The following is a 24,778-nucleotide window of genomic DNA, read 5'->3' as shown; positions in this document are numbered from 1 at the left end:
GTTTGTTGGTAATAAGTTTTTTTTTGAAAAAACAAATTTTAAGTAAAAATATAATAATAAAAAATAATGATTTGTCTGGCAATTCAAATGATATTTGTTTTGTTATTTTATAAAAGTTTAACTTAAATATAAATAATAAACAGCAAAACACCTAATTCCTTTTTTATAAGGAAGTAAAAAGGTGTAAGTGATGTTTAAAATAAAAAAAAAAATAATAATTCCAAATAAAACTAAAGCTACGGGGAAAAAAATAAAGAAAATAAATTTAAAAATGAAAATCTATTATATAATTAAAAAAAAGATTTAAAATTTATAAAATAAAATATTTTAAATAGTAGATTTTAATGAAATGTTATTTAGTAACACATGAATAATGAAACAATAATAGAAAATGTTTTAGAAAAATAGAGAAAATGAACACAAATATCTAAATGAATTCAAATTAAAAAAATAAACAAATAATATATACAAATTTATAACAGTTTTTGAAAAAAAATTTAAAAAAAAAGTAAATTTATTAAAGAGTTTAAATTTAAGTTGAAATTATGGCGCGTAAAACGTTTTTTAAAAGAAAAGCAACAAAAATTCAGATCTTTCTAAAATCAAATCTTATTTTCGAAACGAACCATGTCATACTTGACCACATATGTTCAACTTAACACTATGTTTTTCAGTCGCAAGTTCTTTTTGTTAAGAAAACACGATCGGCTTAAAACGAACTACTACAACCGACCACAAATAGTAATAAATCTTTTTAAATTTTTAATTTATTTCAAGATTCAAAATCTTTAAAAGAATTTTGTATAACTTGCGTCTAAAGATAACAGATAATTTTGTATAACTTGAGTTGAAAGACAATTATAAAAACATATTCTTTCCGAAACGATTTTTGTCATACTCGACCAATCGTGTTCAAAATCCTTAAAAGAACTTCGAGAAAGGGGTTTAAATTCAAAATCGAAAACTGTTCATTTTTCATAAACTAAAGTTATAAAATGATCCTGTCCAGCAAAAATTGTATTAGTTCCGGAACTACTTGTAGAATGCATGATTATAGCATGTACTCGTTCTACTTTGGCGTTGAGAGCAAAAATATTTGTTCGAAATTGTCACCTTCGGAACTGGTTTCGAGTCGACACTCATTTTTGAAACGATACTGGAAGTAGTTCTTTTATCAGTGATTTTTGTACGAATTTGTCAACCTCGGAACTAGTTTCAAGGAAGCTTTAATTGCTTCATAACTAGTACGCATTCCATAGAACTAGTTTATTACGAATGTATAATTAGTGTCAAAGAACTAGTTCAGTAAAACTCTAGAAGTATTTTAGAACCATAAAAATCTGTTAAAGAACAGGTTCTACTAGAAGTAATGGCGATCTCATTAGTTCCAAGGTTGTTGTCTAAGAATATGTTGTAGAAGAGTTGACACTCATTTTTGAAGCGATTATGAAAGTAGTTCTTTAATCAATGATTTTTTATACGAATACTAGTTCTAAGGAAGCTTTAGTTGTTTCGTAGCTAGTGCGCATTCACTTAAACAATGTTTAAAAGAACTGGTTCCAGAAGTAATGGCAACATCATTAGTTCCAAGATTTTTGTTTAAGAATCTGAAGTGTTTCTATTTGTACTCGTTCTAGATGTTTTTAAAACAAGAGCTGAAAATTTTCGCTTCTTTTTAAAACATTCTAGAAGTAGTTCTTTAATCAATGATTTCTGTACGAATTTGTCAACCTCGGAAATTGTTCTTTAGTTGTTGTTTCAAAACTAGTACGCATTCCATTGAACTAGTGTAGCATCAATGTATAAGAACAAGTTCCATAAAACTCTTTAAAAGTATTTTAGAACCATAAAAATGTTTTGAAGAACAGGTTCTACATTGTATAAGAGTGGACATTCAATTTTGAAACGATTCTGGAAGTAGTTCATTAGTCAATGATTTTTGAATTTGTCAACCTCGAGACTAGTTAGTTGTTTCGTAACTAGTACGCATTCCCTTGAACAATGTTTAAAAGAACAGGTTCAAGAAGTAATGACGATATCATTAGTTCCAAGATTATTGTTTATGAATCTGAACTGGTTCCATTTGCACTCATTCTAGATGTTTTTAGAATAAGATGGGAAATTTGTCCTACGCGCACATTCCTTATGAAAAACTTTTTTGATTTTTAAAAAGATATAACGATTCTAGAAGTTGTTCTTTAATCAATGATTACTGTACGAATTTGTCAACCTCGGAAGTAGTTCTTTAGTTGTTGTTTTTGGAACTAGTTCGCATTCCATTGAACTAGAAGTATTTTAGAACCATAACAATGTTTGTTGAAAAACAGGTTCTAGAAGTAATGGCTACATCATTAGTTCCAAGGTTATTGTTTAAGGTTCTATTTGCACTCGTTCTAGAACTAAATGTTTTTAGAATAAGATGTAAAAATTTTCCTACGCACGTTCAAGTTTTTAATATGATGCTTTTCTTTTAACAGTAAAACGCCAGTATTGCTTTCAATTTTTTTTTAAGTTTTAACTAAAAATTAATGCAGAACTTACAGCTTCCAATAAAAGTAAAGCAAAATAGATTAGAAACTATAAAAATAAAGAAAATTTATATTATATTAATAATTACAAATCAAATTTTCCAAAAAACACTTCTTTAAATTAAACAAAAAAGAATAGTTAAGTTTTAAAGAAAAGTATTACGTATTAAAAACAAAAAAGGGGACAGGAAAATAGGAAATACAATAAAAGTTTTCTTTTTAAATAAAAATAAAGAAATTCATTTGTTAATATACTACATTTCTAAGTACTAAACGTTTAAATTAATTACCATTAAGCAAATTATTTATATATTTAATAATAATAATTATTCAAACTAAATTACAATATTTTTAAGAATATTTACTTGGTTTTTTCTCAATTAAACATATTTAAGTAAAATACCATACAAATTTAAGAGATTAAGTAAAAAATATTTATGTTTAAAAGTAATACAATGCAAAAAAGAAAGTGCTTAACTCTTCTTTTAAGTAGTTAGGAAATTAAAAGTAAGAGTTTTAGTTTTTTTTTTAAGTGTTCAAAATGATGCTGAAATGTTTAAAAATTATAATGTTTATAATAATGTAATTGGTATTTTGTGATTTCATTTAATTATTATTTAATATAAGTGGCAAAAACAAAATGTTTACTTTGTAAAAGGACAAAAATGATGAGTATCATGGGGGGGGGGGGGGGATTAAGGTATTGTTTTCAAAGTAAATGTAAATGGCAAGTTTTGGGGGAGTTTTTTGTTGTTTTTTAAAGAAATTTGTAAATAAAAAAGTTTTTTTAATAGTTTAAAGTTGATATGAAGACCTTTGAAATGATTCTTTTTACTTCGTTTTTTTCTTAAGAAAATCTTAATCTTTAAGCACAGGCGCGTGGCAAAATTGCCTTTTCCAGGCTTCTATCCTATATTAGATGATTAAGCATTTCCCTTAATTCAAAACATCTAAACTTAAAATTCACCATTTTTCTTAAAGTGAAAATGTTTAAAATTGTAGCAGAAATAAGAAAATTTTATATTGTGGGCGTGGCAGTAGGTGGAAATAAACCCTAATATAGTTGAATTGCTGCTCTATCATATGCCTACAATTCTTTGATGGTTATAAACTTTTAAAGAAAAGTGTTACTGAAAATTCACCTGGACGTGGCAGTGGGCGTAAAAAGTATGTCTATGAGATAGTTATTCAACTAAATAATAAAATGATTTTAGAACTTTTTTCAAAACTTCGTGCAAGAGCATAAAATTGTCTTTCTTTTGATGTATTCAAAAACTAACTAAGTGCTCTTATTATGAAGTTATTCATACTTTTATTACAAATCATTAAATTTAACCAAGTGGGCGTGGCAGTAGGCGGTAAAAACTTCTTCCATCATCCAGCTGAATTTCTAACCTATCATATGCCTCTAATTTCATGAAAATATCTTAAGTAGTTTCAAAGTTATAAGCTTTTAAAGAAAAGTGTTATTGGGAATCCACCTACTAGCAACTTCTGTTCACCTATTAGTTGACAAAAAAAAAGTCGACAGCGAAAAGCTACTTCTATTATCTAGCTGAATTTCTAACCTATCATATGCCTCTAATTTCATGTGAATATCTTAAGTAGTTTAAAAGTTATAAGCTTTTAAAGAAAAGTGTTTTTGGGAATCTACCTACTAGCAACTTCTGTTCACCTATTAGTTGACAAAAAAAAGTCGACAGCATTTTTGCCATTTTTGTGGCTAAAAACAATTTTTAGTTTTTTGTGAATATCTCGGCTATTTGTTAAGCAATTTTATCGAAATTTGGCATGTGTGCAGCGAATAAAATTTACTATCTGATACAAACATTTGAAAACTGCCACGCCCCCTTGTAAAGAAGTTAAACGCCCCTAAATACAAACTTAGAGAATTTACTTAAATGGGCGTGTCTGTGGGCGTGAAATGTATAACCATGAAATAGCTAAGATTCCTATCTATCATTAGACACCAGTTTTATTTCAATATCTCTGTTAGTTTTAAAGTTATTGAAAATATTGTTAAAATGATTTTTGATTACTTTTGTCAATTTGGTGGTTTAAAACGAATTTTGGTTTTCACTGAATATTTCCGTCAAATCAAAAGCAATCGCTCTGGAATTTGGCATAAAGCTAGAGCATAAAATTGTCTTTCTATTTATGAAAACAAAAACCAACCAAGTCCTCTTATTATGGAGTTATTCGCACTTAAAATCCTTTAATTTAACCAAGTAGGCGTGGCAGTAGGCGGTAAAAACTACTTCTATCATCTAGCTGAATTTCTAACCTATCATATGCCTCCAATTTCATGTGAATATCTTAAGTAGTTTAAAAGTTATAAGCTTTTAAAGAAAAGTGTTTTTGGCAACTTCTGTTCACCTATTAGTTGACAAAAAAGTCGACAGCATTTTTTGCCATTTTTGTGGCTAAAAACAATTTTTAGTTTTTTGTGAATATCTCGGGCATTTGTTAAGCAATTTTATCGAAATTTGGCATGCATGTAGAGAAAAAAATTTGCTGTCTAATGAAAACATTTAAAAACTGCCACGCCCCTTTTAATGATGTTAAACGCCCCCTAAACACAAACTTAGAGAATTCACTTAAATGGGCGTGTCTGTGGGCGTGAAATGTATAACCATGAAATAGCTAAGATTCCTATCTATCATTAGACACCAGTTTTATTTCAATATCTCTGTTAGTTTTAAAGTTATTGAAAATATTGTTAAAATGATTTTTGATCACTTTTGTCATTTTGGTGGTTAAAAATGAATTTTGGTTTTCACTGAATATTTCCGTCAAATCAAAAGCAATCGCTCTGGAATTTTGCATAATGCTAGAGCGTAAAATTGTCTTTCCATTGATGAAAACAAAAACCAAACACGTCCTCTTATTATGGAGTTATTCGCACTTTTATTAAAAATCCTTTAATTTAACCAAGTAGGCGTGGCAGTAGGCGGTAAAAACTACTTCTATCATCTAGCTGAATTTCTAACCTATCATATGCCTCCAATTTCATGTGAATATCTTAAGTAGTTTAAAAGTTATAAGCTTTTAAAGAAAAGTGTTATTGGGAATCCACCTACTAGCAACTTCTGTTCACCTATTAGTTGACAAAAAAAAGTCGACAGAATTTTTTGCCATTTTTGTGGCTAACAACAATTTTTAGTTTTTTGTGAATATCTCGGGTAAATGTTAAGCAATTTCTTTGAAATTTGACATGCGTGTAGAGAATAAAATTTGCTATCTAATGCAAACATTTAAAAACTGCCACGCCCCCTTTTTTAATTAGTTATACGCCCCTTCATACAAATTTAGAAAATTGCGGTGAATGAGTGTGTCATTGGGCGAAAAATTTATAACCATGACAGAGTCTATATTCCCATCTAACACTAGACAACAGTTGTATTTCAATATCTATTCCTTTTAAAAACTTTAAAAAGGTCTCCATAACAACTTTTAATTACCATTTAAAAATTGAAAAATTTAAAAGAAAAAATTTAAAAAAATAAAATTAAAGAACGTAAAGTAGAAAACTATAAGCATTTAATATGCTAGAAATTAGTTATTTTCGAAAAGTTTTAAAAAGTTGTTTTTTTTTTAATTTTAATTCTTTTTGTAAATTTTTTATTCTTTTTAGATGTTAAGAATTAAAATTTATTAATTAATTTTATGTTGTTGGTTGTTGTTAGGGAGCAAAATTTCTTTTTCAAATTAAACGCAATCACAATCGGTGGTTTTAGAAGATTTTTTTTTTTTTTTGTTTTTTTTTTTTTAATTTTTGTTGTTTTTTTCAATATTAATAAATAATTTTTTTATTTATTTTTTATATTTAATAATATTTTTAATATTAATTAAAAATTCATGTTGTTTTATTAAAGAATAATTTTTTGTTGTTTTTTTTGTGATTTTTTTATTATTTTTCAGTTTTCTGGGGTTTTTTAATTCAATTTTAATTGTTTAGACTTAAATAAAAATAATTGAATTCAGGATTTTGTTGTTTTAAGGGGAAATTGTTTTCTTACTTATTAAAAATGTGTAGGTGTGTGTGTGTGTAAATATCTATATTTAGCTTAATATTTTGAAAATAAAATATTAGTTTTTTTCTTTGTTTCATTTTAAATTTATAAATTATACTCTTTTAAGTTTTTTTCTTTTGTTTGAAATCATTGTCTTTTTTCGTTTGTTTTGCTTTTTTCGATTTTTTTTCCTTTAATACATAACAATTCGAGTTTGTTTGTTTTCTTTTCTTTTTTTTAAGGTAATAGTGTTTTTTAAATGATTTTTTATGCTTAATTTTGTTTTAGTTTTTTTCTTTGTTCTGCTTAAACTAAACGGCTTAAGCATGTATAGACGACTTAACAACTAAATGAAACTTAATTTATTAATAATAATAATGTATAAGGGATTTGTTGCTTTAAAGGTTTAAGGGAGTTTTTTGTTTTGTTTTTATATAATTTACAACATTTTTTGTTTTTTTGTAATTAAAATTAAATAAGTAAATAATAAGTTTAAAAAAAGTTTATATGTGAAAAAGAGAAATAAAGAAAAATGATATAGAATTCTAATAAACATTCAACAGAGTTTTTTTTTGTTTTAGCAAAATACCTTAATAAAAAGCCACTTTTACACAAAATGTAAATGTTTAAATAAATGAAGCAACACAACAAACTTTACCTTTGTTGTCTTTTAAACGTTGTTTCTTTTAAGGCTTTCTGGATTTGGGTTTTTTTGTAATTTTCTTTTAGATAAGAGTATTGTTGTTTAATTTTTTTCATTAAGGAAGATTTTTTTGTAGATTTCAGTATTTAAACATACATTCCCATGCCATACACTGAACTCCAGTCGACTCCTTGAAAACTTGACATATCCACATTAGCTAAGGCATAACTTTGATATGGATTTGTGGCGGCATTTAAGGGATTCGATGCTACTAAAGCTGCTTGTTGCGCAGCAGCGGCAGCTAAAGGATTTGTTACAGCCGTAGCTGCATGAGCACCATTAGGCTGTGTTGTACCAGCTGCTGCTAATGCTGCAGCATTGTGTGCTTGTGTTGCTGCCGCTGCTACTGCAGAATTTTGTGCAGCTGTATGTTGTTGTGCCGCTGCTACGGCATTTTGTTGCTGTTGATGGTGATGATGATGAGCATGAGCTGAGGCAACTTGTTGTTGCTGCTGTTGTTGGGCTTGAGCAAAAGCAGTGGCGGCTGCTGCTGTGGCGGGTATGGGGTAGGGAGTATAACTGTAAGAAATTGAAAAGAATTTTAAGTAAATGTTTCTTATTTTTTTTTGTAAATACAAGTTAGTCTAGGGAAATTGTCGCCAATTAGAAATTTCTTAAGCAAATTTGACACAAATTATAAATTGTCCATAAAAATTTAACGCTTTCTTAACATTTTCTATAAAATTTTTCGCAAATTCAAAATTTTCTATAAAAATATGTCGCTATCTATAATTTTGCTAGTAAATTAAACGTTTTCTGTATTAATTTGTCACTATTTCAAAATTTGTTTTACAACATTGTCGCTTTTGTATAAAAATTTGTCGCTAGCTCAATATTTTCTATAAAAATTTGTTTTTAACTCAATAGTTTTAATTTGTTTAAGATAGCAAGTTGCTCATTCCTAATTTTCTTGAAAAAAAATCTGTCGCTATCTGTCGCTAACTCAAAATTTTATCTAAAAATTTATTGATTACTCAATATTTTCTATAGAAATTTATCTTTAACTGAATATTTTCTATACAATTTGGTCGCTGTCCCATAAAAAATCTAAGAAAATTGTCGCTTGCCTCAAATTTATTAAGAAAATATGTCGCCTAAACAAAATTTTCTTTAAAAATTTGTCGTTTTCTATAAAAATGTGTAGTTTTAACTCAAAAATTTTAATAAAAACTGTTTAAATAAAAATCTTACATTTTTCTTTAAAAATTTATCTTTTTCTATAAAAATGTGTTGTTTGAACACAAAAATGTGAATAAAAAATTCTTCTAAATAAAACTCTTACATTTTCCTTTAAAGGAAAAGTCCAGTTTTTTTTTGGTATAAATAAAATATAAACACTTACCGAACACTATGTAATGCTGCTTGAGGATATGTAGTTAATAATTTACCAAAACCACTTGGATTAGCGGCTATAGCAGAGGCTGCAGCATTTTGTACTTGGAAAGGATTTTGTGAAATCAAGGCAGCCTGTTGAGCAGCAGCAGCAGCCTGTTGTGTGGTGGCATGAAACTGTAATTGACCCTGATGATTTTGAAGCATAGCCAAAGGATTCATGGCGGTAAGACCGGCAGCAGTACGTGTACCCAATAATTGGCCAGGAGCAGCACCTAATAACTGGCCAGGCGCTAAAGTGCCCAACATAATACGTTTCTGTAGAAGTTGAGCAGCAGGTGTGACAGCCTCTTTGGGTTGAGCCTTTTTGCATTCGACCTTTTTGTTTTTAATAGTATGGAAATGTATTTCACAAACACGATCTACAACATCTTCATTTTCGAATGTAACAAAACCAAAACCACGATGACGTTTAGTCTGTTGATCCATTAACATGACAGTTTCACCTACAGTGCCAAATTGATTGAAATAGGCTTTAACCTCTTCGGCTGAAGTGTCTTGAGCTACACCACCCACGAAGATTTTCTTAGTTTTACTGGAATTACGAGGTCTATTCTTGGGTGTGGCATGTTTGGGATCAATTTTCTTGCCATCCAAAGTATGTATGGGTACTTGTAAGACTTTTTCCACACTGCAGGGCTCTTTGAAGGTAATAAAACCAAAACCACGACTACGCTGTTTAGGGGAAATTAACGTTTTCAAGGGAAAGGAAAAAAAATTAAGGGAAAGAAAAGATAAAAATTATTAGTTTTGTGTGTTAAAGAGTTTTAGAACAAATAACTAAGACAAATTATGTTTAGAATTTGTATTATTTTTATACAGACTAACTAAAATTTATGCTTGATATTATTTTAATAATAATAATAATAAATATTATATAATATAAAAATAATAAAATTTACCATTTGCAAATTGAACAAATTTTGTTTAAACTAAGTTTCTCAACAAAATACTTCCTAAAGTTAATAAAATTTTTAGAATAAATATTTATAGTTTTATTTTTTATGGTTTTATAGTAAGTAAAAAAGAGTACATTAATATAAACCCAATTGGTAACTAGGACCAAAGAACAATTTCGTATTTAAAACAACTAAAAAAAAACATTTTAATAAAGTCAAATATTAAAACAAAAATATAATTTATTATAAAACAAAAAAAGAAAAATAGTTTTCAGTTTGTAGTAATTGTGGTTTTGTAGTAATACAAAGCTACCAAGCTTTTAAGGTTTTTAAAATTAGTTACCATTAACATAAAGTAAAACATAGTTTTTTATACTCTTAATAAAAACAGGACCTAAAATTCATTACAATTATTTTGGCAAGAAAGTAGTTTTTAACTAAATTGTGTTTTTTTCTGATTTGTTTTTTGTTGTCGTTCAAAACTACTTGTAAAGAGAAAATGTTTGTTATACATGTTAAAAGTTTGTTTTTTTTATTAAGTATTTAAACTACAAAATATATGTACTAAACAAAAGCAGTGTAAGTTAATTTTAAAATACTTAAATGCTCAACTTGATATTATTTACACACACACAACCAAAATTTCACATATGTTTCTCAAGAAACTCTTAATTTTTGTCACTTCATCAGGCATGGAAAATTGATATTTTAAAATAGTACTATCCAATAATAAAAGTAGTACTTTATAGATTAGACAAATACACTAGACCTTGGACTAGACTAGAGTATAGGTTAGATAAAAGGTTAGACTACACTATAGCCTAGACTATCGACAAGACTACCAACTAGACTGTAGGCTAGACTATAGACTAGACCATAGAATTAGACTATTGACTACTGACTAGACTATAGACTAGTCTAAAGACTAAACTTTATACTAGACTATACATTAGATTATAGACTGGACTATAGACTAGATTATAGACTAGACTATAGACTAGAATAAAGACTAGACTATTGACTAGACTATAATCTAGACTATAGACTAGACTATAGACTAGACTATAGACTAGACTATAGACTAGACTATAGACTAGACTATAGACTAGACTATAGACTAGACTATAGACTAGACTATAGACTAGACTATAGACTAGACTATAGACTAGACTATAGACTAGACTATAGACTAGACTATAGACTAGACTATAGACTAGACTATAGACTAGACTATAGACTAGACTATAGAGTAGACTATAGACTAGTCAGTAGACTAGACTTTGGACTAGACAATAGACTAAAAATATTAACAAAAAGATAAAGCAGTATTTTTCCGATATCAAAAAGTATGAAAGTATATAATTTTCCATGCCTGTACAACAACAACAACTTGTTTGTCTGAAGGTGTTGATGTTGTAAATGTTTGTTGGTTTTCTTTTAAGGAATTATAATAAATAACAAGAGGAATGTGTTAGATGTTTCCTAATAAAAGTCTTTTAAGATACTATTACACTTTTATTAAAATAGTGTTTGTTGTTTTCAGTAAAGTTTTCAAAAGCTTTTTTTTTTTTGTTTAAACAAAACATAAAAACAAAATCTAAAAATATAATTAAAAACATAAAAAAAAATTGTAAATACTATTAATTATTTTGTCAACTAGTTTGCTAATGAAACATAAACAAAATTAATATATATAGTATAATAATGATTAATAATTTGTTTTATTAAGAAAAAACAATTCAAATACAAAAGAAAAAAATGTAATAAAAGAAATAAATAATAAACTGTTTTTCTTACACTAGAATATAGTAAATATATATAAAAAAAAACAATAAATTTCCATTTAACAGCTGTTTTAAAACAAAAACCTAAGACTTGCTTATATGACTGAAGAAATGTCAATCAGACAAAATAATTGCTTATTGACAATTCAGTTTAGTTTTTGCAGTAGACATCAGGTTAATTTGTAGCAAATCTCTGCAGTTTCATGAAATTTTGCTAATAGTTAAAAATCATTATTAAAAGTTAAGTTGTTTTTTTCATATTTTATATACTTTTTTCAAATATTACACACAATTTAATAGAACTAAATTTAAAATATTGTTTTTCTTTTTCTGTTTTTAAGGAACGCAACTAGTAGATTATATAATAGTTATTTTGTTTTTCTTTAATATTTAATTACAATTGTATTTTTATGTAAATTTTTATATTCAACTTAAATTCTATTATATTACAACTGAAATCTAAAATTTCTTTAATGTAGATTTATTTAGTTAGCTTATGTTTTTATGCAAAATATGTATGAAACACTAAGTATTAATTAATTACAATTAGTTGTTCTTTAAATACTGTTACAATTTTAAGTTTAAAATTAGTTAATACATGGGACTTGTAACTAAGAAGTTATTTTTTTGTCACTGGTGCTAACTTTTCTATAAAAATTTGTCTTAATCTGTAGCCAGTAAGAAAATTTTCATTAAAACTTGTCGGTATTTATTGGCCCAGCATAAAATTTTCTAAAAAAAATCTTAACGTAAGATCAAAATTTAAATAAATATTAAAAGAAATCTCAAAGTATACAGTTTATGTTGGTCGCAAGTTCCAAATTTTCTTTTAAAATTTGTCGCTATATAAACATTTTCCATAAAAACGTAGCGTCGGCTAAAAATTTACGTTTAAATTTGTGGATAGCTTAAAGTATTTGTAATTAGATCATAATTTTCTATAATAATTTGTCGCCAGCTCAAAATTTTCTATACAAACTTAACGCCAGTTTTGTCGCTTTATCATAAAAATGTCGCTCATAATTTTCTATAAAAACCTAACGCTAGCACAACATTTTTTACAAAAAGTAAACGCCTACTCAAAATTTATATAACAAATTGTCGCTAGCTCTAAATTTTCTATTAAAAATTGTCGCTACATAACGCCGACTAAAAATTTACGTAAATTTGTCGATAGTTTAAAGTATTTGTAATCAGATCATAATTTTCTATAATAATTTGTCGGCAGCTCAAAATTTTCTGTCGCACTATCAAAATTGTGTATAAAATTTGTCGCTAGCTCAAATTTTTTTTATAAAAACTCAACGTCAGCATTAAACATACTTTGTAGTTATGACAAATTACGTCGCCAGCTCAAAATTTTTGTATACAATTTGTCGCTAGTTCATAAATTCCTACAATAATATGTCGCTGAATCGAAAATTTTCTATAAATTTGTCGCTTGTGCTAAATTTACGGAAAAAAAATTTTGCTATCTTAAAATTTTTTTTATAAAAATTGTCGCCAGCATATCCCCCGTGGGCATGTTACCTTGGCGATACCTCCGCCATCGTGTTATTGCAATCCCGGGTTATAAAGAGATGGCCAATACCTCCAGTCTGGCCGGGCCAGTTGCCCGCAGGACTATGTCCCGGCTGGTCAGTTGGTTGAGATTCCTTCGGGATCCACCTAGTGGCTGTGGTTTAAAACCAAATTCGCGGTGAGAGTAAGTCGCGGTTAAAAGACTGATGCATGATAATAGTCAATATTTCGGGATAAGTTCGATGCTGTTGCCGAAAACAACATATACCCCACAGAGGAGTGGCTGGGGGACTAAGCATTGGAAATGAGTTGGTATTAATTGTATATGGTACGGGATGAATGTAAGGTACGGCGGGCCTCAACCTCCCGTCTACCTATAATAAATGTGTCGTATGCTTTTCTCTTATAAATGTGTCGTATGAATGATGAACATATATGGACATTCATCCAGATATGTTCAGAGTATACACTTTTAATATCAGAATTACCACAGTGTGTCCCTGTGAGTAAGAACAGTGTCCACGGCTTATTGATGTATCGTACTTCGGTCCACCGGTTTTGTCTCTAGGTGCTGTGGTACAATGGTCAGAGACTAGATAGCTCGAGTACTCCAGCAAAGTACTTGTGCAAAATTCTACATCACGGTCAACGAGGATGATAAGGAGTTGGACAGTACATGGGAGGACGGTGACGTTACCCTTACTGATCTCCATGTCAGAATTGTTGAGCATGAAGGTTAGGTACTGACCGACTTAGACGTGGAGGGTATTCTGGAGGTGTCAAGTGACTCCTTAGGTGAAACTAGTGCCATACAGAAGCTGGGGAATTTACATTTTAAATATTGTATTTAAAAATATGTCGCTAACTTTAAAATTTGTTATGAAAATTTATTTCTCTTCTTTTTTAAAGTCCCATGTATTATTGTCTTCTTATATTTCTTAAATATTACAAATATTATTTTTATTAAATTACATCTAAATAGTCTAAAATAAGTATATACCTGTAAACTACCATAAATATTATTGTTATTAAACTAAAATATATATATTTTCATTACTTTAATACTGTAAAGAGAGATACGGAGCCTAAGAGAAATATACTCCCAAGTATATTAGACAATTTAATTTATTTACAATATTAAAATATATATAACGAGTTGTTTTTCTTTTAAAGGGAAAAGGACGGCTCTACAAATTAAAGTAAAAATTTTTTACCCAATTATACAGGGAAAATAATATAATAACGTTTTTAAAACAAAAGTAATTTGGGAATACAAAAATAACATTTTAAAAAAACATGGGTATAAAGAAATTCAATTATTTACTAGTATGTAAAAACTTACAACTAAGTAACAAAACATGATCAATTCACAATAGGTTTTTAGTTGATTTGTATTTTTTTGTTAAATGCCGATTGTGAATTGCACAAAAATGTAAATGTTCATTTTTAGTATTATTTATTTCAAACTAAATGTTACTCTTCTTATTCACTCAAAGATGTAGGGACTTATTCATAAACTTTTATCAAAGTTTTATAAATCAAATTTTCATACAAAATTTGTTCCATAAACATTTGATTAATGTTTATGAATAAGGCAACTATACTATAGTTTTATGAAGTTTTAATAAATCTAAAAGGCTTTAAAGCTTATTTATATTTATACCAAAATTTTTGTCTTAAATTTCATTAAATTTAGTAAATTGTCTAGGAATTTGTTTGAATATTTTGAAAAAAATTGTAAATATTATTCCTAAAATACTAAAAACAACAAAATCTATATACAAAAATCATAAATAAAATGTTAAGTTTTAAGTTGGTGAGTGTTATTGTGAAAATCTAACGAAATTTTAAGTTACTTTCCCGAGAATATCCTTATTTATTTATTACCTGGAAATTTTATCTAATAGGGAGTAGTAAATTTGTCTATTCTAACTAAAATTTTACCAAGAATATTTCAATATTAAACTAAGACAATTCTAATATTGTATTATATATTAATTTATACTTGTATTTAGTTAATGACAAGTTTTAATAATATACATATGTATGTATCGTATGTAGCCTTTAAAAAATATTGATAACAAATTAAACAAATATGTTGAGAAAAAGAGATAGAAAAGATTGTCTTTTAAATTAAAATTAAAATTAAATATTAGTTTAGATTTTGAAAAATACATTTTGTCCTGAATAAAAACGAGGCAGAGTTGAGCAGCATCTAAAGAAATCTGAAGGGGAAAGGTCTGGACTATAAGGCCGCATAATGAGTAGAATTCTAGTCTATTATCTAGGGTATAGTCTTGTCTATAGTCTAGTCTACAGTGTAGTCTATAGTCTAGTCTATAGTTTAGTCTATAGTTTAGTCTATAGTTTAGTCTGTAGTTTAGTCTATAGTCCAGTCTATAGTCTAGTCTATAGTCCAGTCTATAGTCTAGTCTATAGTCCAGTCTATAGTCTAGTCTATAGTCTAGTCTATAGTCTAGTCTATAGTCTAGTCTATAGTCTAGTCTATAGTCTAGTCTATAGTCTAGTCTATAGTCTAGTCTATAGTCTAGTCTATAGTCTAGTCTATAGTCTAGTCTATAGTCTAGTCTATAGTCTAGTCTATAGTCTAGTCTATAGTCTAGTCTATAGTCTAGTCTATAGTCTAGTCTATAGTCTAGTCTATAGTCTATAGTCTAGTCAATAGTCTAGTCTATAGTCTAGTCTATAGTCTAGTCAATAGTCTAGTCTATAGTCTAGTCTATAGTCTAGTCTATAGTCTAGTCTATAGTCTAGTCTATAGTCGAGTCTATAGTCAAGTCTATAGTCTAGTCTATAGTCAAGTCTATAGTCAAGTCTATAGTTTAGTCTATAGTCTAGTCTATAGTCTAGTCTATAGTCTAGTCTATAGTCTAGTCTATAGTCTAGTCTATAGTCTAGTCTATAATCTAGTCTATAATCTAGTCTATAGTCTAGTCTATAGTCTAGTCTATAGTCTAGTCTATAGTCTAGTCTATAATCTAGTCTATAATCTAGTCTATAATCTAGTCTATAGTCTAGTCTATAGTCTAGTCTATAGTCTAGTCTATAGTCTAGTCTATAACTAGTCTATAGTCTAGTCTATAGTCTAGTCTATAGTCTAGTCTATAGTCTAGTCTATAGTCTAGTCTATAGTCTAGTCTATAGTCTAGTCTATAGTCTAGTCTATAGTCTAGTCTATAGTCTAGTCTATAGTCTAGTCTATAGTCTAGTCTATAGTCTAGTCTATAGTCTAGTCTATAGTCTAGTCTATAGTCTAGTCTATAGTCTAGTCTATAGTCTAGTCTATAGTCTAGTCTATAGTCTAGTCTATAGTCTAGTCTATAGTCTAGTCTATAGTCTAGTCTATAGTCTAGTCTATAGTCTAGTCTATAGTCTAGTCTATAGTCTAGTCTATAGTCTAGTCTATAGTCTAGTCTATAGTCTAGTCTATAGTCTAGTCTATAGTCTAGTCTATAGTCTAGTCTATAGTCTAGTCTATAGTCTAGTCTATAGTCTAGTCTATAGTCTAGTCTATAGTCTAGTCTATAGTCTAGTCTATAGTCTAGTCTATAGTCTAGTCTATAGTCTAGTCTATAGTCTAGTCTATAGTCTAGTCTATAGTCTAGTCTATAATCTAGTCTATAGTCTAGTCTATAGTCTAGTCTAGTCTATAGTCTAGTCTAGTCTAGTCTATAGTCTAGTCTAGTCTAGTCTAGTCTAGTCTATAGTCTATAGTCTAGTCTAGTCTATAGTCTAGTCTAGTCTATAGTCTAGTCTATAGTCTAGTCTATAGTCTAGTCTAAAGTCTAGTCTATAGTCTAGTCTATAGTCTAGTCTATAGTCTAGTTTTCAATCTAATTTATGGTCTAGTCTATAGTCTAGTCTATAGTCTAGCCATAGTCTAGTTTTCAATCTAATTTATGGTCAAGTCTATAGTCTAGTTTATAGTATAGTCTAGTTTATAGTCTAGTCAATAATCTTGTCTATAGTCTAGTCTATTGTTCAGTCTACAGTATTGAATACAATCGAGTCTATAGTATATTCTGTAGTCTAATCCATAGTCTGGTCTATAGTCTATGTCGAAGTCTAGTCTATAACCTATAGCACACAAACATATGTAAACAACTTGTGCTAAGCTCTTAATAAAACTACATTTGCACTCTAAATATGACAAATTAACTACATTTTAACTTAAAACACATTAAAATCTCTTTAACTCAACATATTTTGTTAATATAAAAACATAAATTTTACAAATTTTTTCCTTTATAATAATTAATAATTTACAAAAATATTGTTATTTATAAATGGCTTGTACCTAAACGATGATAATAATATAGTAATAAAATGTACTTTATTTGAGTTTTAGTAATTAAATTTACGAGAAAAGCTAAGAAAAATATACATATGTAAAATATTTCTTATATCTATATAGAGAGAGAATGGTTACTTGGAACAATCAACGAAGGAACGAACGTATGGCCAAACATTATATTAAAAAATAGTTAAATACTTGATGGTATAATTTGTTTTAAATATTATTACTTTAGTTACTTATTTGTATACGAAACAAAAAGGACAAGAGAAGTTATAATATATTATTGAGATAGTAGTAATATTAAATTATTACATAGTACATACATATTTATACGTTATACATAAGTAGATAAGGAAATTAAACTATTTAGTTAAAAAAAAAAACAAGGTAAAAACAAAAATGTAGAAAAAAGAGTGTGTAGTACCTATAGTAACGTTTAATGAACGTTGTTAATAACGTTAAAATAATGAAGCAAAAATTATAGTGGCTGGCAGGATACGTTATAACAATAGTCCTCTTTTTTTCGCAGCAGTCAGCTTTTGAATTTCTCTAGTGCTAAAATTTGCGGCAATTTTTTTTGTTTATTTACTTCATAAAAGTTTGCAGGCTGCTTGCATAATTTGTTTTCGTTTTAGCAAAAACATACAACATACATACATGTGTATGTAGATGTTTTAAGTCCTGTTGCGTATTTGTAGTTGATCATCACTTATTCTTTGTTGTTGTTATTGTAGTAAAATTAACAAACAATAATTCAAGAATTTATAGTAAAACAGAAAACAAATTGTATACAAAATGAAATGCAGCTGCCATAGTCTGCACATATCAGCAAATAGCGTGCCATAGTTTGTATGAATAAAGTAAAATTCTTTAGGTTTATGTGCCTGTGTGACGACTTTTGTTTATTTGTTCATCTATTATCCTTTCTTATCCAGGTAGAGCAGTCGTTGTTGTAGTAGTTGTTTGTGTAGAAAATAAAACTGTTAGAATTTGGTAGAGGAGCCTTTTATTTTTATTTGTATTTTTGCCATTTGGTTTGATTATTGTTTTTATTTTTCGGATATATGATTACAAATATATATTTTTTCATTTGTTTTAGTTTTATTATACATACTTAATCTTACAGAAAATAGTTTTTTAGAATTAGTTATATTTCTTAAAAAAACTAGTTGCGCTACTTTTAGTTTTAGGTTTTCTTGTAAATTTTATTTTGTAAAAGGTTTTAGTTCTTTATAGTTATAAGACTTAAAATATTTAAAGACTTAAGAGAAGGAAAAAACCTAATATGTTAGAATTTATAAGTTTTGAAGGCTTTTTAAGTGAATGTATTCAAATTTGGGAGGAAATATTGTTAAAACGAAATTTTGCTGAAATTTTGAAAATACTTTATAATACTTATTAGACTAGAATAGATTAGGCAGTAAGGGAGATCATTGAGCATATAGCAGTTAATATACAAGTCAACACAATTGTCAATAAACTAGTCTAAATAATAGTTCAAAGACTGCTCCATAGAACTGTCTATTGGCTGTCCATAAACTGGTTATTAGGCTAGAACATAGACAAGTCATCAGACTAGTTAATAGACCAATAAAAAGACTAGTCGAAAGGCCAGTTAATAGACTAGCTAGTCAAAAGTCTCTATGAACTTGTCAATAAGCTAGTCCATAGATTAGTCTATTGACTAGTCAACAGACTATACGATAGACTATTCAATAAACTTATCAATAGACTAGTAGATAGTAAATAGACTATTCCATAGATCAGCCAATAGACTAGTCCATATATATTAGTCAATAGACTGGTCAATAAACCAGTCTATATACCAGTTAATAGACTATTCTGCAGACTAGTCAAAACACTAATCAATAGACTTGTTAGAAAACTAGACAATATACTTGTCAATAGATTAGACAATAGACTTGTCAATAGCCTAGACTACACCTTTGTTATAAGTTAATAGATTCTAGTGACGAGACAATTACTGTTACATTGACATTGACCAGCCACTAGTTCATAGTCCAGTCCGCAGACTATTTGATAGACCTATCAATACACCAATCGATAGCCCAGTCAATAGAGCTGCCCATAAGACTCTATGATGGACTAATTAATAAATTTGTGGATAGACTATGAGATAGTCAATAGACTAGTCTATAGATCAGTCAATAGATTTGTCAATAGAAAAGCGTATAGACTTTTCAAAAGACTCTGTCAAAGATTAATCTATAAACTTATCGATAGACTAGAAGATAGTCAATGGACTATGGATCAGACAATACATTAATTAGTCTGTAGATCAGTCAATAGACTAGTCGATAAACCAGCCAATAGAAGAGTTTATAGACTATTCCACAGACAAATCAAAACACTAATCAATAGATTGTTGTTGTAGCAGCGACACGTGTAAAGTCGGTGTAGCTGGGTTACAAACCTTGTTCGTTGAACTCCGAGTCGTTCCGGTGCGAAGAACCGATTGTCGTTGGAACGACTAGACTTGTTGTTGTTTTGGTAGCAGCGACACGTGTAAAGTCGTTGTGGCTGACTTGACAACGCTTTTGTTCCTTGAACTCCGAGTCGTTTCGGTACGAAGAACCGATTGTCATGGGACAGACAGACTACATATACAACTCAAGAGACTAATCTATAGACCAATAGACTAGTTAATAGACCTTTCAATAAACAAATCAATATACCATTCACAGACATGAACATAAGACTTATGCATAGACTAGTCTGCAAACAAAAGCATTGACTAGTCCATAGTCTATTCATTAAACTAGTTCATAGACTTTTAAAAAACTTCCTTTTCCTGTGCAACCAATCAAAAATATTTCCTCCCTTCAATGAATTTATTCTTTTAAAAATATTGCCTTTTGATAAACGTTACAATACCTATTATAATAACAAAACTTCTTTATAAGAAACCCTTATTTCTTAAGAAGAAACAAAAATAATATAAATCAAAAAACAAAAATATTTAAAAATCCGTTAGAAAACTTTAGAAATCATACTTAAAAAATAGCTTAAGCAAAACAACAAAAGAAAACAATCCTGTTATAAAAAGCAAAAAAAGAAGACATACGTATCCCTTTTCATACAATACAAACTCTTCTTTAACAGACTTGAAAGTAAAGATCCCGTTCTTTGTTTTATATATTTTTTTTTTCTTCTTCCTTTAATGGGTCATATAGTAGTACAAAGTAATACATCCCATCAAGTAATAAAACAAATTTAAACAACAATGATCATTCGCTCTCTTTACCTTTTGTCAAGTTCTTTTTTTTTTTTGAAATTTAACAAAACGGGAACCAAATAAAAATTTAAATGTCATGAGCCTGGTGTGTTTTACCTTTTTACTATAATAAAACAAGTAATGAGTAGAGCATACTCAAAAGGTACAGAAATGTGAACAGATGTGTTTTTTTCCTGTTACTCTATATGTGTAACACACACACACAACAACAACAGAAATTTAAAATTTTTTTCTCGCCCTACTAAAAGTACATATGAATGTTGTATATGTAGATATAAATTATTTAGCAGGATATTTCAATTCAAAAGCGTATGAAATTTATTGAAATTATTAAACAGCTGCTGTTTGCTTGCTGCTGTTTGTTTCGCTTGTTAAAAACATCAAAAAATTCTATTCGTTTCTTTTGCTCACTTTTCAATTTAATGTTTTATATGAACATTTTGGTGGTAATATTATTGGTATTTATGCTTTTAAAAGAAGAAACAAGTATGTATGTAAGTATGTTTTCTTAGGTAAGTTAGTTGTAACAATTGGTTTCTTTTAAAACAAGAAAACAGTTGGAGTTTTTAGTTGTAATATTAGCTCGTGCTTAATAGCGCGTTTAAATAATAAATACAATGTTATAAAACAGCAGTTTTTAAGGGTGTAAGTCACCTGTTGTGGAATAAGGTTTTCTGTTTTTTTAAAAAGTCAAATGAAACGAAATAAAGGGGTTTAATTATGTATGCATGTAAAACTTATGTTGTATAACGAAAAAAGAAGCGAATTTCCTCGTAGGAGAGGAATTTAAATCAACATCTTAAGAAATCTATGAAGAAACTGCGGCAAGTGATTAAGCTAAATATTGCAAAAGAGAAGAGAAATTGCTGTTCTAAAAACGTTTTCTTCTATTTTAGTTATTATTAGTCCAAAAAAAAACTTTCTATTTACAGTTTGAATAATCTAACATAAAGTCAAAGTATTATTATCACATTCAGCGTTTATCAAGGGCGATATACTCTGCTTCAATTGTAAATAATTTGCCAGCTAAAACCGAACTTTAACCGAACTAGAACTGAAGTCGAACTGAACTACAGCTGATCATTAACTGAACTAAAACTAAACTAGAACTGAACAAGAACTAAGCTAGAACTAGAACTGAACTAGATCTGAACTAGAACTGAACTAGATCTGAACTAGAACTGAAATAGAACTGAAATAGAACTGAACTAGAACTGAACTAGAACGGAACTAGAACTGAACTAAAACTGAACTAGAACTGAACTAGAACTGAACTAGAACTGAACTAGAACTGAACTAGAACTGAACTAGAACTGAACTAGAACTGAACTAGAACTGAACTAGAACTGAACTAGAACTGAACTAGAACTGAACTAGAACTGAACTAGAACTGAACTAGAACTGAACTAGAACTGAATTAGAACTGAACTAGAACTGAACTGGAACTGAACTAAAACTGAACTAGAACTTAACTAGAACTGAACTAGAACTTAACTAGATCTGAACTAGAACTGAACTAGAACTAAACTAGAACTGAACTAAAACTAACCTAGAACTGAACTAGAACTATAATAGAACTGAGTAGTACTAACCTAGAACTATAATAGAACTGAGTAGGACTGAACTAGAACAGGACTAGAACTTTATTAGGATTTAACTGAACTAGAATAGAAGTGAATCTGAAAAGACAAATTTTGTTATTTTAAGTTGTCAAATAAAAATAAGATGAAGTTGTTAAGAGAACTTCAGAAATGTAAGGAGTAAACCTATAAATTTTAAGCAAATTGTGCCTTTTGATTCCTACTTTTCTCTTTAAACTCTTTTTAAAATTCGTCATTTTTAACACATCATGTTTGATGTTTATGAAAAAATATTTAGGCAAAATTGTTGGGTTTTTCCATTAAGGCCAAATAGACAGGTAAACAAAAAGAATGATAATAAACTAAACAGAAACTAAAGAAACCAAAAATAACAAAACTAGGAGATTAACAAACAACAAAAGGTATCACCTAAAAAGAGACCAGATGATGGTGCTGTAGATCATAATGACATATTGACAACAAAGGTAAATAACAGCAGATGCAGTTCGTATATTTTAAAGGTCAATATAAGGAAAGGTAAACAAGACAGAGAAAAGGAAGAAGAGAATGTCTGGATAATGCAGAAAATAAAACCTCAAAACAGAAATGAAATATTAAAGAAAACAAATAAATCTCTTTATAGCACACACCAGGCTCAAAAAACACTTATGGTTCGTTTGAGAGATTAAACAAGAAAAATAAATAAAAATAAAGCCATTTGATAAACAATAATAATAATAAAATAACAAGCCAAAGACTAAGAGCTGCTTACCTGTGTTAAAGGATCCTTCATAATTAGCACATCTGTAACAGCACCAAACATATTAAAGTATTCCTTAAGCTTCTCCGAAGATGTTTGCCAACTAAGGCCACCAACAAAAAGTTTGCCGGGTGCTGGATCGGTACCCGCCGCACCATTAACACTGTTACTGGGTGTAGAGCGACCCGATAATGAAGTTTTGACTGTGGAATCTGTTTGATTGTTGTTGGTATTTGAGGTGTTACCATTTAGAATGGTCATGGCAGCTTGTTGGGCTTGTGTATGTTGTTGTTGCTGCTGCTGTTGTTGTTGTTGCTGTTGTTGTGAAACTGTGTTATTAGTAGTGTTATTCAAATTTTGTTGCTGCTGTTGTTGTTGTTGCTGTTGTGAGGCATTATTAGCATTTGTTTGTTGTTGTTGCTGCTGTTGTTGTTGTTGTTGTTGAGCAGCAGCCACGGCTGCAGCAGCTGAGGCACTTTTTAATACAGCCGCTGTTGTCAAAGAACCATTAATAGTAGCCGCTGCCACATTACCATTCATGGAGGCTACCAAAGCATTGCGCAAATCCCGATTGTGTGGATCGATGAGGCCAGCTGCAGCGGCGGCAGCAGCTGCCGCAGCGTTGTCAATGGGATTACTGTGGGGATAGAAAAAATTATTGTTGGTTTTTTCATCTTTAATGCGTGCCGCAACAATGGGTGGTGGTGGCAATGAGGTAGGATGATGTAACATGGTAGCTCCTTCTATCATCATATGCTTTAATACTGTTTTTGCAAAAATTTTAACACTGTTTTCTAATTCAATTAACAAAATGTGTCCGTTAGTTTTTTTAAAGTTAGGTTATGTTACACCAATTGTAATTGTTCACTAATTATCAAGAAGCCCTTATTCTTTATTTTTTCTTGTTCTGGGCAATATTGGCAACAATATTTCCTTGGTATTTTTATTTGTTAGAAAGTTCAAATAAATATTAACTACGCGCTTTTGATTTTAATACAATTTGGTTGCTAAGTTACCAAATATTCAAGAACGAATAATAAATGTGAGAGATGAATGACTTTTGTTTGTTTTTTACAATTTTATAACTGTTCTTTTGTTTTTCTTTTTTTTAGTAATTTTGTTGTTGTATGTTCTTTAAAAAGTTATTTCTTTTATAAATTTAATAACAACTTTTTTATATATTTCACAATTTTAAAATTTTATTTAGCAACGGCCTCAACACTCCTTATTCCTTGAACGCAAATAAACGAATGATTTTCAAAACAGAAAAGAAGAGATGCGCAAACGTAAATTACTCAAAAAATACTAAATTCTCTCTCTTCTAGTGAGAGCGTGCTGTGCACAGCAATATTGTTATGCTACGCACAGGAAATTTGTTGTTTTATTTATATATGTGCTGCAGGAAGTCGTTAAAGTCGTCCTCTAGGGTTAGTGCAGCTAAAGCTACCTATAAGAAATACCTGTGATTGTGTGATGTGCGCAGCAATGTCTGCTCCGGCGCAGCAAAAACTCTTAATTTGCAAAGCAATTAATATGAGGTGACAGCGAGTGTCAATTTTGCAAAAATATTTATATGTGATTTCAATAAATGTCAATTTTTTTCATATGTAATTTGACAATGTGGAAACTAAAAGTCATCTCATTGCTACTATCTTATAGTTATTGTAAATTACTCAAAAACAAACAATTCAACACAGGGTTGCAGAAAACAAGATTTAGTTCGACAGGGTTGTATTTTAAAGGATTCATGTCTTAAATAACAGCAATGTTTCTCAAACTGCCTACAGTTTGAGAGTCGGTATTATTTATTAACTGTAATCTGTTAGATCTATATATTTATATAAAAGTTATGTGTGTTTGTTTGTATGTATGTACATATGTTTGAAGTCTATAGCCTCCTAATCGACTGAAACGACTTTCTTGATATTTTCACAGTGTGTGTCCTTTATATCTAAAATGAAAACTTGGCTATACTATTTAAAATAGTATATCTCGGAAACTGGTACCAAAAATGTCGATAACTC

At 29.0% G+C, this 24,778-nt stretch overlaps 1 protein-coding gene across 1 annotated transcript; it reads right to left on the bottom strand.

The window, feature by feature from the left end:
* Positions 1–6,799: 6,799 nt before the first annotated feature.
* LOC111686328 (poly(U)-binding-splicing factor PUF60-B) lies at positions 6,800–23,841 on the bottom strand. The gene is made up of 3 exons (XM_023448686.2): positions 22,767–23,841; positions 8,587–9,311; positions 6,800–7,763 (listed from the first exon to the last, which is right to left on the bottom strand). Exons 1-3 carry the CDS (start codon positions 23,505–23,507, stop codon positions 7,331–7,333), a joined length of 1,899 nt encoding a protein of 632 aa, XP_023304454.2. The 5' UTR covers positions 23,508–23,841; the 3' UTR covers positions 6,800–7,330.
* Between the last annotated feature and the right edge of the window lie 937 nt (positions 23,842–24,778).

The sequence above is a fragment of the Lucilia cuprina genome, chromosome 4 (assembly GCF_022045245.1).
Source record: "Lucilia cuprina isolate Lc7/37 chromosome 4, ASM2204524v1, whole genome shotgun sequence".
Lineage (NCBI taxonomy): Eukaryota > Metazoa > Arthropoda > Insecta > Diptera > Calliphoridae > Lucilia > Lucilia cuprina.
The sequence above is the reverse complement of the archived record's forward strand: the minus strand, read 5'-3'. Positions and strand labels throughout refer to the sequence as shown.

Coding starts and splice junctions, on each gene's coding strand:
- LOC111686328 (XM_023448686.2), bottom strand. CDS start 23,507: ATGATGATAGAAGGAGCTACCATGTTACATCATCCTACCTCATTGCCA. Junction 9,312..22,766: donor TGAAGGATCCTTTAACACAG/GTAAGCAGCTCT, acceptor TCCCCTAAACAG/CGTAGTCGTGGTTTTGGTTT. Junction 7,764..8,586: donor GCAGCATTACATAGTGTTCG/GTAAGTGTTTAT, acceptor AATTTCTTACAG/TTATACTCCCTACCCCATAC.